The following is a 15,990-nucleotide window of genomic DNA, read 5'->3' as shown; positions in this document are numbered from 1 at the left end:
ATGTCATGTTTTGTTAATGCTAAACAAAAATAACCCTCACTAGCGGCAGTGCTGTCTCACTCAAGCATGTGTTTCCCATGATGTGGCCTAGTGTTGAGCTGTCGCATAGCCTGGGTGGTTATTTAAAGAGGTTGGTGTGGTTTCTGAAGGAGGTCTCAGTCCACTGATGCTGGGAGTGAACATGTTATGCTTCAGCATTGGAGGTTTGTGGGTTACTCTCCGCATGTTTAATCTGGGCTTGTGCATTGTTGCTAAAATAAAAGTAAGGGCTCTTTATTTAAAGGAGTGCTCTTAACCCACGTTGACCTTCAGCATCAAGGGGCCTTGTGGTAGACTGCCTTTTTCACCCCGCAACCTACAAATAGCCACTGTGATGGATTTGTGTTACTTAAACATTACTTATTTGAGAGAGCATATCTCAAAGTTTTCATGAGCTTGCTGGGGGAATTTGCATCAGAATCTTTCTGGCATAGTTTGAAGGTGTGCAAATTTGTATCGTGCCCACATGAACTGCAGCAGCTGAATACTTCACAGATATTAATGAATGTAACACTGGTTGGAGCTGCATCAGAAGGAGACGGTAGAATCAACTAGATCTCTTCTGAATGCAGATGAGGATGTTGCCATTTTTTAACGCTCTCAATTTTAATTTTGATTACCTACAAGTAGAAATTGGGAGGAGGGAGCTGCTTCATGGTGTGCCAGTTTCTGCTGCAAAGAGGGGTGTTTTGTGGGTTTTTTGTACTTAGGTAAATATTCATAAATGGCACCCCTGCCTGCAAGTCAGAAATGATAATGGTCCATTCTGTGGCCTCATTCAGCTGTATTTGCAAATCTGGCCTCAGGACTCATCATTGTTTTGATTTTGAGTTTCTTTAATAGTTAAGGGTAGTTCAACCCACCTTGCTTTGCTGTAGTTTCCTTCTCCGAGAAGTCTTGACCAAGTGAATTTTGTCCAGGCTGAGTTTCTCCTGAATGCTTGCTGTGTTGTTTTTAGTCCTGTCTGCCAAAATAATCTTGGGCTGATTTTCTTCCTCTGCTTCTTCCCCTGCTTGGACGAAACCTTCCATATCTCTCCAGCCTGCATTCTTCACACACTTTCTGGTGGGAATGACAGTAAAGGTCACCCAGCCCAGGGAATTCGAGTTACAGCGGGGCAGCCTATTTTAGCTGTTGCACCTGCTCACCATACCTTGTGCTGGGAAGAATTCAAAAAGAGCAGCATAGGAAGGTGACAGGAAAGGTCAGCAGGAGGGAGGGGTTCTCATTAGCAATAGGTGGGCTGCCTGTTCACTGTGGTTTGTGGCCTTTTATATGGAAAGGCTGGATTATCACAGTGGACTCTAGGTGGAGCAAGCCCTCGTCTTGGTCTGGAAACTCCAGCTGGTGCAAAACACTACCGCTATCCTATTTGTGGGGACAGACTATCGCCAGCACATAACGCCATGGTTTAAACAGTTTGCTCTGGATGCTCATATGTTACCAGTCCAAGTTAAAGGTTCTTGTATTAATTTGCAAAGCCCTTAACAACTGTTAGTGGTCCCCAGTGACTCAGATGCACGACTTGTATCCCCCACAAGCTGTACATTTGGTATTGTGGGCCTGATTCTGAGGCACTTCCTCTTAGCTGAGTTCAGGCAGATCCCCTCCCTGTTAGAACTTTGGGCATTTGAAAAGACCTTTCTGTTCCAGCAAGCATTTTAAGGAAGTTCTCTGTTCTGATGTTTAATTTTCATTGATATTATTCACCATATGCTTTTTGTAATTTTTTATGCACACCATTTAGAAACATCAGCGATTAAGTGGCATATAAATAGCTGAAAGAAATAAAATTAATTAAATTCTCACTTGTCTGTTTTGGCATTTGGGCCTTGCAGTCTGGCTCTTTTTACCACCTCTCAAGTAATGCAGTGTTTGAAATGTGCAGTGCATCTCTCTGAAATAATAACATATGTAAACAACCTTTCTGAGTCAGTGTTTGCTGCTTGACAATAGCTAAGAGTTTCAAATGAAAACTTTTCAGCTATATGTGCTCATTACAAGGTGAAGAAGTCTTTATTAAGCACTGCGTCTCCTGGATTTTGGTGGTTTGGTTTGATTTTTGGTGTTCATCCTTTTGCAGTGGTTATCTTGTGCTTGGATAATTTTTTTGTGGATGAGCACTTTCATTATATTTCTTTCGTGTTAATGGATTTCATAGTATATTGTATTTTGTACATTGTCCTTGTGAATAACTTCATTTCCTTCTGGTAGTGTGAAGCGACATTAACCATGACGTTAGGGTTAGTGTTCACTGAGGACATAAAACATATACCTATTTTAAAATGTGCAAACTGAACACATGGAGGAATCTATGGTCCTTGCTCCTAGCTTAAGTGGATTGAAAATATTTGATGGACACCTGCCTCTGCTCTTCTTCATTTAAAAGGTACATATGGCATTTTGCAAGGGGATGCAGAGATATAGGATTTGTGTTGTTTTTGAAATGGGTGCTCCATCTGGCATATCCATTGCCTTGATCAAGTCTTGCACAATTTCTAGATGAGCACTATTCCCTATATGGGGACATTTTTAATGTTTGATGTTTTGTTCTGCTTTTATATTTGTTGGAAGCCTCCCAGAGAGATTGGGGCAACCCAGTCAAATGGGCAGTGCACAACTACTTCAACTACTACTACTATGTGATCTACTTGATGCAGCCTGTTTGTTGCAATTTATGGCCTGCTGAACAACCCATTTTTGTTGGGTTCAGACTTGGAAGAGTAATTGCTTGCCTATATTTCTCATCTCCAACATCTGAAATCCATTTATTTTCGTGTCGTCCCTCCCCTTCTTTTGTTTTAAGGACATCCTCTCTTGTTTACATTAAAAAGCAGCATTTTGACAGCGCAGAACAGGCTAGCTATATGTGGCTGGAAGCAAGAACAAAGTCAACTGGTTAAACCTCTCCCTCTGCATCTCGTTTCCGCTTTGCAGGCTCACGATGGAAATCAATGTCAAATCAGGAGAAGCAGCCCTACTATGAGGAGCAGGCTCGGCTCAGCCGCCAGCACCTGGAGAAGTATCCCAATTACAAGTACAAGCCCCGCCCCAAGCGCACCTGCATCGTGGAAGGGAAGCGGCTCCGTGTCGGCGAATACAAGGCATTGATGAGGAATCGGCGCCAGGACGCCAGGCAGGGCTACCTGATTGCGTGAGGCTCCCTGCCCCTTCTCCCCTCTGTTTGCTCCCGAGCCCAGCCAGGAGCTTCTTGTTGCTCAAATCCGACTTAGGGAGTGGCTGATTTGGGGAGCAAAAGACAGCCCAGCACGTCCCCTGCAAAGTGCCCTTTGCACGAGCAAAACCTCTGACAAGGAAGCAAAGGCTTCCTTGGTAGTCGCCACAGAGAGGCATGCACATTCTTAAAAATTATGCCTTGGTGGCAAGGACACAGCTGATTTATACTGACCCAGACAAACACTAAACCGGGGGTCTTAACTTTAAGCCTATGGATAGCCTCGCTGACTTTGAAGGGATCACACATGTGATTAAATACTTTGCTGGATCACATCACATCAGCATAGCTGGCACTTCACAGAAGACAGGCAGCCCCGAAAGCCCTTCCCAGGTTCTGGAAGCTGGTATCCAGCAAGGGTCGTGGCAGACAGCTCCTCTGTTTCACTTGCATTTCCTAGAGGGCAGCATTGCTCAAACACACTGCAATCTAGGCGGAATCTAGACACATTTAGAAATGCTGTGAAAATGCTTTATAAAAAAAAAAGTTTTGAAAAATACATTGAATTTCCCATAAGCTCACTATCGCCATCTAGTGCCATATTTGTATAATGCACTTCAAACGTTATATTTGCAGCTGTACAGCTGAGTCCCTAGTCCCTTGTGGAGAGGTGGGGCATATGTTAATGGCGGAGCAGCAGGGAGGGGGCTATGGTTCTCATGCTGTAATGTCTTTTCTAGACCTCAGGGCAGCCAGATGCCTCCTTCCTCTTCGGATCTCATGTACCAGCGGTCAGTTGGGATGCAGCTGGCTTCACCCCTGATGGACCACTACCTGCCCCGTGGCATGGAAGCAAACATGCCGGTCATCATCAACACCCGTAGCCTGAAGCCAGAGGAAGGGGATGGGGCTGAGGACAGTCATTCAGTGCCCGATGGCGAGATGTACCACTACAGCGAAGAAGAGGATTCGGAGGGCGAGGAGAAGAGCGATGGCGAGCTGGTGGTTCTTACAGACTAAGCCAGTGGTGTGAAGGGGGAGGGAGGTGTGTGGAAACAGGGGACTTCCCCAGCCTTTGTCCTCTTTCCAGCATCAAAATAATTAGCTGACTTTGGAAGAAGGCGGGAGAGGGCCAAGGAAGAGAGAAAATACCCCCAGGTTCTTCCGCTGTGTGGCTGCAGATTCCCGGGAAGCAGCCAGACCTGTGGGTAGTTGTACCAAGTTGTACTCATGGGCTGTAGCTCAGCGGCATAGGGGGGCACACTCTGCGTGCAGGAGGTCAATCCCTGGCACTTCCAATGAAAAGGTTCTTATTCTGAAGAGCCATTGCCAGTCAAAGTAGACAATACTGGGCTTGATGGACCAATGGTCTGACTCAGTGTTTTCCTAGATGTTTTATATAAAAGACAGACATGGAGCAGAAGAAAGGAAGGATCTGGCCTGTGTGTCATTGGTGTCCATAGTGTTGGTAGGGATTCTTGATCATTCATCATCTTCTCTCTTGAAAGGAAGGAATTTTGGCTCAGGCTTGCTGAATGTGCATGAGGGTCAGGCTCAAAGAGAGGCGCCATTCAAGGAGAGCCTTGGAATGCAGATGACATTGCGACTGCTGAGGGACATCGCTCCTGCCCTCTGGGTGGAGGCGCAGGGCTCTCTCCTCCAGCTGCTGTGAGTTGATATAAGAGGGAACAAAATCCATTATGGACTGGCAAGGGAGTGCATACAACCGGGAATATAACCTGAAGCCGATCCAGGAATGTAAGATCTCCTGAATCCAACTGAGCAATATAACACCAATCTTTTTGCTCTTCAGAGCAAATGCAAGACTGGGGAGAAGTTTACTCCTAGTCACAACTGCATGTGTCTTCCATGCAGCATTCAGTTGTGCTGTGGCTTACCAGCAAATCTCTCCTTGTGTCCATTGCTTGCTTGATCTCCTTTCCTTGAAAGCTGGTGTGTGCAGCTGGTTGGACAGAGGCCTCACCTGCTGGCGTTCTGCACCAGCTTTTAGTAGCCACACAGTCACCACCAGTTCATCTGACCTCTCTGGGGCCTTTCAGTTTTGCTCAAACTGGGTGGAACGCTTGTTCCCTGTATGTTCCGGATGCCTGCCAGTTCTGCATCTCCCTCCCCACCCCAGCTCCACTTTTGTCCTGTGTTTGTTTCTTTCTGCTCCCACCACCCCTGCCAGTAAATTCCCATAGAGCCATTTTTAGCTCTGGACTTGAATGAATAACAACGGACATCTCGGAGGGGCCCTCTTCTACCCTTGGCAGCCCTGGCCCAGTTTGTAAAATAAGCCACTGCCCGTTTCCCTCCTGTGCTTGTGTGCTTGCCAGTTCTCAGTATATGCAGCAGCAGGAGACACCCAGCAGCAGCAGCAGCAGGGTTCAAAACTAACTAGATCCTTAGTGGAGATCAGGATCCCTTGGTCATATCTGTGAGAAGAGGAGAATCCCAACTCAGGCAGAGATTCTTGCGGAGTTAATTCTAGTTATGCCACCCTGGTTATGTGTCTCCATAGCATCAGATACCATTGAGTTAAATGGAGCTTCCTCCCAGGTAAGCGGGTCTAAGATGGCACAGGTAACAGCAGCTGCTTGCCTCGGATGTGGTGACAGATTCTCAGGCCCCCTCTTGGGAACTGAACCCTGGTTCCCCATCACCTGTGGTTGTTACAGTACACAGAGACAGTACCACTGAACATTGATAGGGAGGCATTAGGATGTGCCTCCATTGCCATGGTCTGTGATTACCATGTCGGCCCCGCGGAATCGGGGTTCAGTTCCGGCAAGGAAGCCAGAGAAATGGTTAGCACAGCCAAAGAAGGCAGCAGGTGCTTGAGTTCCCCTCTTGTAACCCAGGGAGATTGTGAGGAAAAATTGCAACACGGGACTCATTCAAGGCCCAGTAATTTGAATGAGTACATTTTAAAACCTTTAATGAATTGGTAACTCTAAATAACTGTGGGCCAATAGCACACACCCTGTCTGGTGTGTTTAGATGTATTTAGATGTCCACCATGTCAATTTTCTCTACCTGCTGTGGTCACAACACAAGCCCTTCCTTGCTTATTACAGTGGTACCTCTGGTTTCAAATGGGATCTATTCCGGAGGCCCGTTCGCAACATGAATAGAACGCAACCTGCAGCGGCACACTTGCGCACTCACAGGTTGCAATTCGCTGCTTCTGCGCATGCCTGTGGTGTCATTTTGTGCATCTGCGCATTTACCAGAGGCGAAACCCGGAAGTAACCCTTTCCGGTACTTCCGGGTCGCCGTAGGACGTGAAAAAACGTATCATGAAACAAACGTAACATGAGGTATGACTATATACACAAGTCCTCCTTGGCCCAGTGCTGAAGGGGCTTCTGCATCCTTCTGGCCCAGTTCTACTCCCATTTATCCTTTTGTGGAATTGGTCAAAGCAGCTGCAGTAGTTCTGGTACTGATTCACATTGTCCTTGGCCAATGAGTGGAGAATGCTGAATTTCACCACTTGAAAAGAAGGAAAGAGAAGTAGGGGCGTTGAGAGGGAATGTAGAGGGTCATGGTCTTAAAATATATAGATGTATAGTGTGTGTGTGTTTGCATACACCCCTTTCCCCCACCTCACCACACCTGATGACCTTCTTAAACTTCTCAGTCTTCTCTGACAATGTTCTAGTAGAAGCCAATGGAGAATATAAAAGTAGAGATGCTCCAAAACATGGGAGGCGTTTGCTCTCTACTGGCCAAAGATGGAATGGCATAGAGAAAGCAAAAATAGTAGAAAGACACCGTTACTCTGCCTCATCTCAATAGTGAAAATGGATAGTCTCTGGCTTTTGACAGGATGGCCGTCCCAAGTGGGAATCCTCCTCCCTCATATCTTGGAACAGTGCCTGTATACTGCATCTTTTTATTCCAGATGTGGAGATGAACACTGAGAGAAAGGAGGATAGAGTTGGAGGTAAAAGCAGTTCAGCTCCACTTCTATTTTCAAGATGGAAAGTATTTTCAAGAAAAACTCCATGTCATCTGAAAAGTCCTTCCTTCTTTGGGCAAAAGTAATTGACAGTGGTACCTCAGGTTATAAACGCCACAGGTTACATACTCCGCTAACTTGGAAGCAGTTCCTCAGGTTAAGAACTTTACCTCAGGATGAGAACAGAAATCGTGCACCGGCGGCACAGCGGCAGCGGGAGGCCCCATTAGCTAAAGTGGTACCTCAAGATAAGAAATGTTTCCGGTTAAGAATGGACCTCCGAAAGGAATCAAGTTTGTAACCAGAGGTACCACCGTATTTAAACATCAACCTTTTTTATCCACGTGACCCAACCTAAGGGACCAATATTTCATTGCTTTCCTTGCATCACAAGCAAAATGGCACTTGCAAGAAGAGTGGCAAGGTGTTCCCCCTTTTTTTAAAAAAAAAAAGGTGAAACCTCTAATTAATGCCCTTGCACCTGGACCCTCGTTCACAAAGGTTTATTCCTCTCTGTCTGTGTTAAGTCTTTGAGCTATCACACCAGACTTTCTGTTCTCTTTGCCACAACAGACAAGTGCAGGAATTCCCTCAGGAACCTGCCCTTGTCTATCATCTTGCCGCCATCCATGTGACCTGTGCTGGCTGCTTTGGCTCCCCTGACTGGCTTTACCTGCACCTCCCTGGTTATTTATTCCTCCCCAACTCTCATTTATGTTAAAGACAGCTTCATGAGAGCAAAGAAAGGCACGTGACAGGCTCAATGGAGAGGAAGTGAGTCAATTAGCTGGGAAATGGGTAAGGCTTTGCCTCTTGCTGTTTTTTTTTTATAAACACATCCATCTCCCCACCTTGGTTTTCTCTAGCAACTGGCTGCTGTTTTAGTTTTGTTTTGTCCCCTGTCTCCCCCCCCCCCCTAAAGATATCTGTACATATAGATAGAGCTTTATTTTGTTAATAAGACTAGTAACTTAACCTGTATATTTCAACATACTTGTTTATAATGGGTTTTCTTTTCCGTGGTACAATAAAGAGGATGTTTTTGAGCAGAGGATTGTGCTGAGATCTAGTTTTGTGGAGCTGACGCAACAGCCCCCAGTCCTTTTTACTTTCTGCCTGCAGGTGAAGATTGAGAATAGCTCCTGGTTATGCTCTTAAATACAGAAGGTACATTGGACAAGACAAACCTGCTCTGGGTTAATATGCAGATGTTGGCACTGACCAGGAAGCTGCAGATGTGAGCCATGCAGCCCAGTCCTGTAAGGACCCCTGCAAAACTTGCTTACAAGAGGAAAAAGCCAATTGAATCAGCAGTTGTCTTTGAAGTGCATTCAACCCCCCCTCCCCACAAATACACCTGCTGTCCTTAGCTTTTAGTTGCTTTGATTCCTAGTTCTCATGTAGCTGAAATGTCCCAAATGCTGGGATTGCCAATCCAGTCTTTAAAAAAATCACTACTTGATGTGGGGTGAGATTACCTACTTAGCCATGCCATCATTTCTATTCAATTGGAAATAATTGAGCCTGGACTAACCATCCCGCTTCCTTTTCACCCTTCTCGTTTGTAACCACCCCACTTTGGGCACCACTGTAAATTAAAAAGAATCGGTCTTTCACAGCTTACCTGACCTATCATTGCCACTGCTGTGGTGTGCTACAGGAATGAAGTGATGATGAGTTTAGTGTGGTACAAACTCACCAACGGATTGGCTCTGCCGGTATGTTTGAACCATGCCCCTCCTGGTGTGCCAGTGACAGGAGACAAGGGGGGGTCAGGTAAGAAGGTGGTGCTCTGTCCATCGCTTCTGCCCTATAAGTAGGGTTGATTTGAATCGCCGCTTAAATTAATGATGGAAGACCCAGTTTGCCTTGGTCCCAGCTACAGCATTCCCAGCTCATATTTTATCTGCCCCGTGTCACTGGAGAGGAGGTGCACATCTAGCAAAACGTTCCATCTTTTCTTTGCAATAGCAAAGGCCAGAAGCAGCTTTTCCTTTGCAACGGCCTTGCCAGCCAAACATCACCACCCGCCAAGCAAGCCTTAAAGCTCAACAGCTCAAATGTATGTGGATTTCTTGGCCATGATTCGAATTCTAACCTGCCAGAGAAAGTTGGCTTTGTTCTCCTGAATTGTTAGTGCATAGTTCGTTATGAGAATGTCTGTCTACCATGGAGTGCAAATATGCTACGCAGAGTTGATGTGATGGAATTATTTGCTGGCTGATCTGAAGGATAGTTTGCTGACGGAAATGACCTCGGGCAGGTGAATTATATTTTGAGCCTGTTGGAGGACAAAAGGGGTAGATAGAATTCATGCAGTCTGCCTTGGTGAGACATCCAGCCATGTTGGCCTGTCATTCAGAGATTGGGTTGGTGGCAGTTCCCTCCTCCCCTCTCACCCAAAACCGGCCTATTAAGGGCAAGATGGGACATTCTACTTTCTGAAAACACAAACAGCATGGAGTGGCTGGCTACACAATTTGGTGTTTGCTGTGGGCACACTCGCGTGTCTTGTTTTCTCCAGTGCCTAGCCCAGCTCAAGGAACCGCATAACACTTCTTGGAATTCATTAGTTGCCTTTCAAAATGATGCACACCCAGGGTCTTAATTATCTCTCTTTTTTTTCTTTTTCTTTTTTGCTGAAAAAATATATAAAGAGAGGCACATGTTTCTGCCGTAGTTAATATATACTTCCTATCAGGGAAGGATCTCTTAAGCACGTCTGAACAGACTTGTTTCCTGAATGCATAAAATACCAGCAATCTAATAACAAAGTCAACCTTGCAAAGAACTGCACGACAGCCATGAGTATTAGATTGCTCAAGGGGGAGGAGAGCATTTTGACTCGTTTTAATTTTATCACATTGGCTTTATAGATAAAGAGAGACACAGTTGGTGTTAAAAGGGTTCCTTTCTTCCCTTCATTTAGGGAACAAACGTCACTGATTCCATTTGCTCCTGTAAATAACACACAATCGATTTGATAGTGTCAGCAACTACCATAACGCAGAAAAATCTTGCAGTTTTATATACACAGAGCTGAATGCATGGCCGCTACTGATGAGGAAAGTGGTTGGGTCACAACTCAAAGTTCTGTCCACACCTGCAACTTGAGGGAAAGCATATAACATGATTGCACGAGATGGAGAAGCATCAGTAACCAATTAAAGTAGGGATAGCCAATGTCGCACCCAGATGTTGCAGACCATCAGCCCCAGCCAGTACGGTCAATAGGAGCTGAAATCAAACAACATGAAGGCATCATGTTAACTATCCCTGAGTTACGAGATGCAGTTCCAATTCTTGGTAAACTAGTCTTTCCTCATCCATTGACTGGTGGCTTTGTACTGGACTGGGAAAGCTTACACATTTTAACAGGGCACACCTTTGTTGGCATGTCCTGCTTTTGCCCAACCAAGTCAACCTAGTGCAAGCTTTGGAGCCCTCAAGAGCTTTAAAAGGGTCATATTTTGAGGACTACTTTCTACACTACACAACAACACAGGGAAACCTGCTCCTTGAGTACACAGTACAACACGTAAGCATCAACAGTTCATTGTACACTTCTTTTGTGTCCAGAAGCCTACTCTGGCTGCAAACAAAAATTTTTCCAGGGTTTTTCAAAGCTGTCACATGGCACAATAGTCAAAATAAAAACAGAATGTTTTGATCTTGGTAGCATACAGCTACAAAAAGACAAGAGTTAAGGTAAGATACTCAATAGCGAGCTTACAAAAATAAATTCTTAATATTCTATATGATCAAATACACAGTGCAGACACATGAAGAAGGCACTCCAAAACTGCTTGCTCGTAGGCCAAATTCCAGATAGAAGTGAGTGCTCACTAGCTTTCAGTTGGCATTGGGTCTATAAGCAGAATATTGGAAGTGCATGCTTAGTATGTGTAGTGTATATTTCATCATATGGAATAATAAAAATCCATTTTCATGCTTGTAAATTGATAGTAGTTGATATACCAAAAGGCTACTCGGAATCCTTCATTCTGGAACATGAGTGGTTTGGCTTCTGGTTCTATGAGGGTTTGGACAGACGCATAAAACGTTTTGGGTTTTCTTTCCCCCTGTGGGATGGACCCAGTGCCTGCCTTCACTTTCCAAAGGGCATGTATCTTTAATCCTGGGTTTCCCCCCACCAATTTGGTTCCTCCTCTATGCTTCTAGTGGGCTACCTGTGTTTAGAGTGTTGCTTATACAAACACAACCAGCCTGTTTGTTTTAAGCTGCAAAACTCTTCTGGGGAGAGGGGACTTGACCCTCAAGGCAAAATTGGTGCTTGTGGACAAAAGCGCAGCAAGCGTGCATTTCTCAGAGGAGTGGCTCCAGTTTTTATGAAGTCTGGACTGTGCCTGAAGCTCCCACACTGCAGTGGCATCACATTTACTCCAAAAAGAACTTCTGCACACTGTGATCTAGTGGACCAAACACTGAGATGGACACATGGAAATATGTGTGACAGCTAGAAATCACCTCAAATGTTGAAATATTCTAGAATAAGGGAAGGGATTAGAAAAACAGGGGTGGCCAGAAAAACTGTGGCCAGGATGCAGCTTATGGGGTCTCCCCGTTGAGACAGCAGCCTCCACATTGATCCTTTCTCTCTCTGGTATAGGACAGAAATCGCATAGAACTTGATTTTGTGAAGGTCTCATTTCCTAAAGTGCACCAAGCAACCTAGTAGTTAGAAATCACTTCTACATTCACATTTCGGCAGCAGACATGTGCTGCTGACCAGGGGGTTGGGGTTGGAGACAGAGCAGCTTGGGAAGGCATTGCTCCTTGCTTGTGAAAGTACGGTTTTTGCCTAACAGGGTGCATATGGAAGGGCCAGTTTGCATCACCATTCCATTCATTCATGATTCCTCCCACCTCCAGTGTCTCCACTGAAGTCATTCCTGGGACAACAGATATGAAGACAGCAGAACACAGCAAGTGGAAACCCATGAATCTTGCCTATCAGCAAGATTGCTATATTTGCTGCTCATGGATCTGATCGTAGGCAAGATCTTGGAACTGTCTTCTTCACCCGTTGCATTGCAGTCTCTCATATACAAATTCCCATATGGTTGACCTTCTTTAAAAGATCAAGTGCTTGCAAAAGCAAGTAAATGAGAGAAAATTCAAGAATACTAAAACCCACATTCCTAAATGAGAAACTGCATGGGTGACAGGGTATTCTGGGAAGCTTCAGGGAAATTTCAATCTTTCCTTGGGGAACCTGGGGTCTTCCAGATGTTGCTGAATTCCCAATTCCCATCAGCCCCAGGGTGCATAGCCAGTGATCAGGAATGGCAGGAGTTGTAGTCCCAACATCTGGAAGATCACTGGTTCCCCTCCCCTGCTTTGCACTAAGGACTGATTTGGAAAGTTTTGGGTTCTCACCAGTGGGCAGTCTTAGACTAAAACTCAGTAGACTTCAGTCCCTACCCTGTTCCCTGTAGTTCTGCTTTTGTGACAAATTGGGACCGCCCCCTACTTTGGCAGAGTAGCATCCACAGGGCACTTAATAACCTCTCTTGAAATCGATTCTACCTTAACTATACCAGTGCAGAGAAACCACAGGAAATTGAATCCTAGGAGCAGTAGCCTGTAGGTGAGGAAGTTAATTAAAACAGCACAGCAATTAAAAGACTGCAGGAGGCTGGTTGGTTCTGTCAAAATACATATTCAGTGAAAATCTGATCACTGGGGATATGAAAGTACCTAACTAATCAGTGAGGACATCATGAGGAAGCGAGGGATCTGTTGTTCCTGATTCTATTAATGGTTCACTAAGCAAAATAATATCCCAAGGGACAGTGGGTGGCATACAGACAGCTTCTCATGTTTGATAGATTCCTGATTCTCACTCTGCCTCTCCCCATCCATGTTTCTCCATCCTTGGGGCAAAGCCGGAGCCATGTTCCCATTCTGACTGGAGAACCAGTAGGAGGTGTGTACGTAGGTTTGGTCCTCTTGTCAAAGGAACCCAAGAGGCCTGCTTGTGAGGCACAGCACCATGTGAGCTGATCACAGTTCATAAGGAATGTTTCAAGTTGGTTCCAGTTTTTCACCATCTAGGGACAATAAGGTATATTGACATATAAAGTAAAACAGGATGCTAAAGGGGTGGTAGAGGAGGCCAGGAGGAGCATTTGAGCTTGGGCTTGTCTAATCTATGCGTTGCCCTACCGCTGAACTGGCACTGCCACTGAGTCAGTCTGTCTTTTCTTTGGGCCATTAACAGCACCATGTCTGCACAGAAGTCAGTCCTGTTGAATTCAACGGGGCATATTCCCAGGCAAAAGGGGTTTAGGATTGCAGCCTCAATTGTTTAGTGTAGTGTGTATTCCTCAGGCAGCTTTTGGGGTCAAAAGGTCCATCGTTAGACTTGACTAGTGCAATTGTCTTCTCTGCTAGACTGGCATCAATTTCATTTGCCTGCTTTTGTGATCTAATCTCATGGAGAAGGAACATGTCGTTTCACATTCTCTAAATACTGAATGGCACAAAGTCCTGCTCAAGGGTGATGTCACACAGAACTGACAAACACAGCAGTGGGAGGGAGGCAAAGGACTGGGGGACTTGTCCCACCCCCAGCTATCATGATGGCCGAGTATTTGGTAAACCTGGTATGTTTTTTTTGCCAACATTACTGTGTTTCTGTGTTTCACCATGCTGATACACACTGGCCCTTTTCAAAGCAGTGTAGCTTAAATTGTACATGCACACCCCACCTGACAGATCTTTTCTCTCCAGTAACCTATAGTAAGACTTGGAATGTAGACAACTCATTTGCCAGCTGATGTATCAGGCTTCTGCTGCATTAAAGTTGTACGGTCTGGGGCTTTCCTGCTGCCTCAATATCTTTAAAGAGATCATTGCAGGGCATTGCAAGGTATCTTCCAAACTCTCCCATCTCAATCTCTTGAAAGAAATTGAGGGGTGGGAGGTCTGAGAGGGACTCTAGCTATTCCTATCAGTGTAGTATAGTGATGTTACCACCCCTCTCTTCAAACTTTAGCCCAAGATCAAAATAACAGAATGCCACGGTTTGCTGAGACTGCAATCCTAGACAAACTCACCTGGCAGCAGGTTCCATTGAACCCAGTGGGCCTTAACTTCTAAGCAGACATGCCCAGGACTGAACTATTAAAAACCCTTTGCCTAGCCATTCCTCCCAGCCAAGGAACAGAGGAGATTCCATCCAGTACAGACCTTCAAGGCTATTCAAGTCTCTAAGCCAACCCCTTCTACCCACCCCTTAAGCCCAGAAGCCCTTGAAGCATTCCTTAATCCCCCAGACTCTGTGAATGCAATCTCTTGCCAGCAGCCATGTCCTAACATCACCTTCTGAAAGCAACACGTGGCAGATAATCCATGGATGGCGCAGCCATGTTCCAGGGGCTTGGTTTAATTTTTGGCTTCAAAAAAGGTGTGCTTTCCTTTTCCATCCCCCGTTTCATGATGTCTGACCGCTCAGCGTTGAAGCAACTGCAGGAGGAGGAGGAGGAGGACGGGTGGGGGGGGCAGGTGCTCTACACCCAGAGAAAATAAGTATGGGATCTTGAGGACCAGAAGACACTTTGGGGCCTTAACCTCACTTGGACATTTTGAAGGATGTCACTGCAGGTTTTGCTTTAAAGTACTGTTTAAATCTTATGTCTGCATACCTGCAGAGAAGGGAAAGAGACAGAGACTTGTTAAAGAAGTTCTAGTTATATGAATCCACTCTAGTTTATCAGTGCCTTATGACTGTTATTTGCGGGTGCTCATAGCACCATGCCTTTACATTTCTCTCTCTCTCTCTCTCTCTCTCACTCACACACACACACACCACTTGGTCCTCCTCCCGCCATTCACACTGATAAGAATCCCCCTTACATCTCTATTCACACCCTAATATATGGATCTATCTCACCCAGTGCTCACAGTATGGTTATTTTAGGTGCTTTGTACGTTACAGTGACTGTGCTATAGGGAATGTGCCAGATTGGGAGTGGGGGAGACACAATTCGACCCCACTCAGCCACAAAGATCACGCAGTGACCTTGGGTCACTCAACAGTTTATGCCAATATCAAATCAAAATGGAGGACAGATCGTCATTGACAACTCCCGTGGCACAAAACCACCAATTTTAAAATGGTATATTGCTTCAGAATCATCCTTGCCCCAGGGAGAAATAACACCCACAAGCATCCCTCTTATCTCCCTTAAATTTCCTTTACCAATGCAAATAAATCACACTCACCTGGCAAAATTAAAGTCTATGGTAGAGAACTGGGCTTGAATCAGGCCCCAGCAAGCCCACAGGAAATGGGAGGCCTGTGAAAAAAGAGAAATATCAAGGACACATATTTGGGATTGCCTAAGTGAGAGTGAGTGAAAGTGTGCGTGAAGACAAGCATACAAATTTAAAAGCTGTGAAGGTGATGCGAAAATCCACTCACTGCATTCAGTAGCAGTACATGTGCTTCTGTCTTGGGCCAATCTATGAAAACTGACCCAGCATGGATAGCTCAGTTGGTTAGAGTGTGGTACTGATAACGCAAAGGTTGCAGGTTTGATCCCCATATGGGACAGCTGCATATTCCTTCCAACTCTACAATTCAATGATTCTAAGACTCTGCAAGTGCAATGTATGTCTTCGTTTGAACCAGGAAAAAGCCAGCTGCAAAATGCACGTATTGACTTGTTCCTGTGACATCCCCAGCACAATCATCTTCTGCAAACACTAGAGTGATTTTTTCAACAATTTTTCAAAGAATTCCACTTGTCATTAAAAATATTGGAGCAATTTTGCAGCAACA

At 45.2% G+C, this 15,990-nt stretch overlaps 2 protein-coding genes across 14 annotated transcripts in view; one reads left to right on the top strand and one right to left on the bottom strand.

Moving 5' to 3' along the window:
* The window catches only part of SOX13 (SRY-box transcription factor 13), a 59,913-nt gene extending 51,681 nt beyond the window's left edge, over nucleotides 1–8,232 (top strand). For 5 of the 9 annotated variants that reach the window (XM_083445560.1, XM_083445557.1, XM_083445558.1 and 2 more), the window contains 2 exons: nucleotides 2,977–3,193; nucleotides 3,955–8,232. In XM_083445560.1, the coding sequence (XP_083301686.1) occupies nucleotides 2,977–3,193; nucleotides 3,955–4,234 (497 nt within the window). In that variant the 3' untranslated portion in view covers nucleotides 4,235–8,232. The remainder of the gene's footprint in view (nucleotides 1–2,976; nucleotides 3,194–3,954) is intronic. The other 4 variants (XM_083445564.1, XM_083445563.1, XM_083445562.1 and 1 more) reach the window with 1 other exon arrangement.
* ETNK2 (ethanolamine kinase 2) overlaps nucleotides 7,627–15,990 on the bottom strand; it is a 26,468-nt gene continuing 18,104 nt past the window's right edge. Inside the window, exons 7-9 of one of the 5 annotated variants that reach the window (XR_014512546.1) lie at nucleotides 15,432–15,505; nucleotides 9,280–9,462; nucleotides 7,627–8,297 (exon numbers count right to left, since the gene is read on the bottom strand). Coding sequence is in view for 3 of the 5 variants with exons in the window: in XM_083445577.1 (XP_083301703.1) it covers nucleotides 14,779–14,851; nucleotides 15,432–15,505 (147 nt within the window). In the remaining 2 variants the exon portion in view is untranslated. Of the gene's footprint in view, nucleotides 8,298–9,279; nucleotides 9,463–9,992; nucleotides 14,852–15,431; nucleotides 15,506–15,990 lie in introns of those variants that run through there. The other 4 variants (XR_014512547.1, XM_083445578.1, XM_083445577.1 and 1 more) reach the window with 4 other exon arrangements.

Source organism: Podarcis tiliguerta, assembly GCF_965153285.1.
Source record: "Podarcis tiliguerta genome assembly, chromosome: 6".
Classification (NCBI taxonomy): Eukaryota; Metazoa; Chordata; class Lepidosauria; order Squamata; family Lacertidae; genus Podarcis; species Podarcis tiliguerta.
Note: the sequence above shows the minus strand (reverse complement) of the source record. Positions and strands in the feature narration are given on the sequence as shown.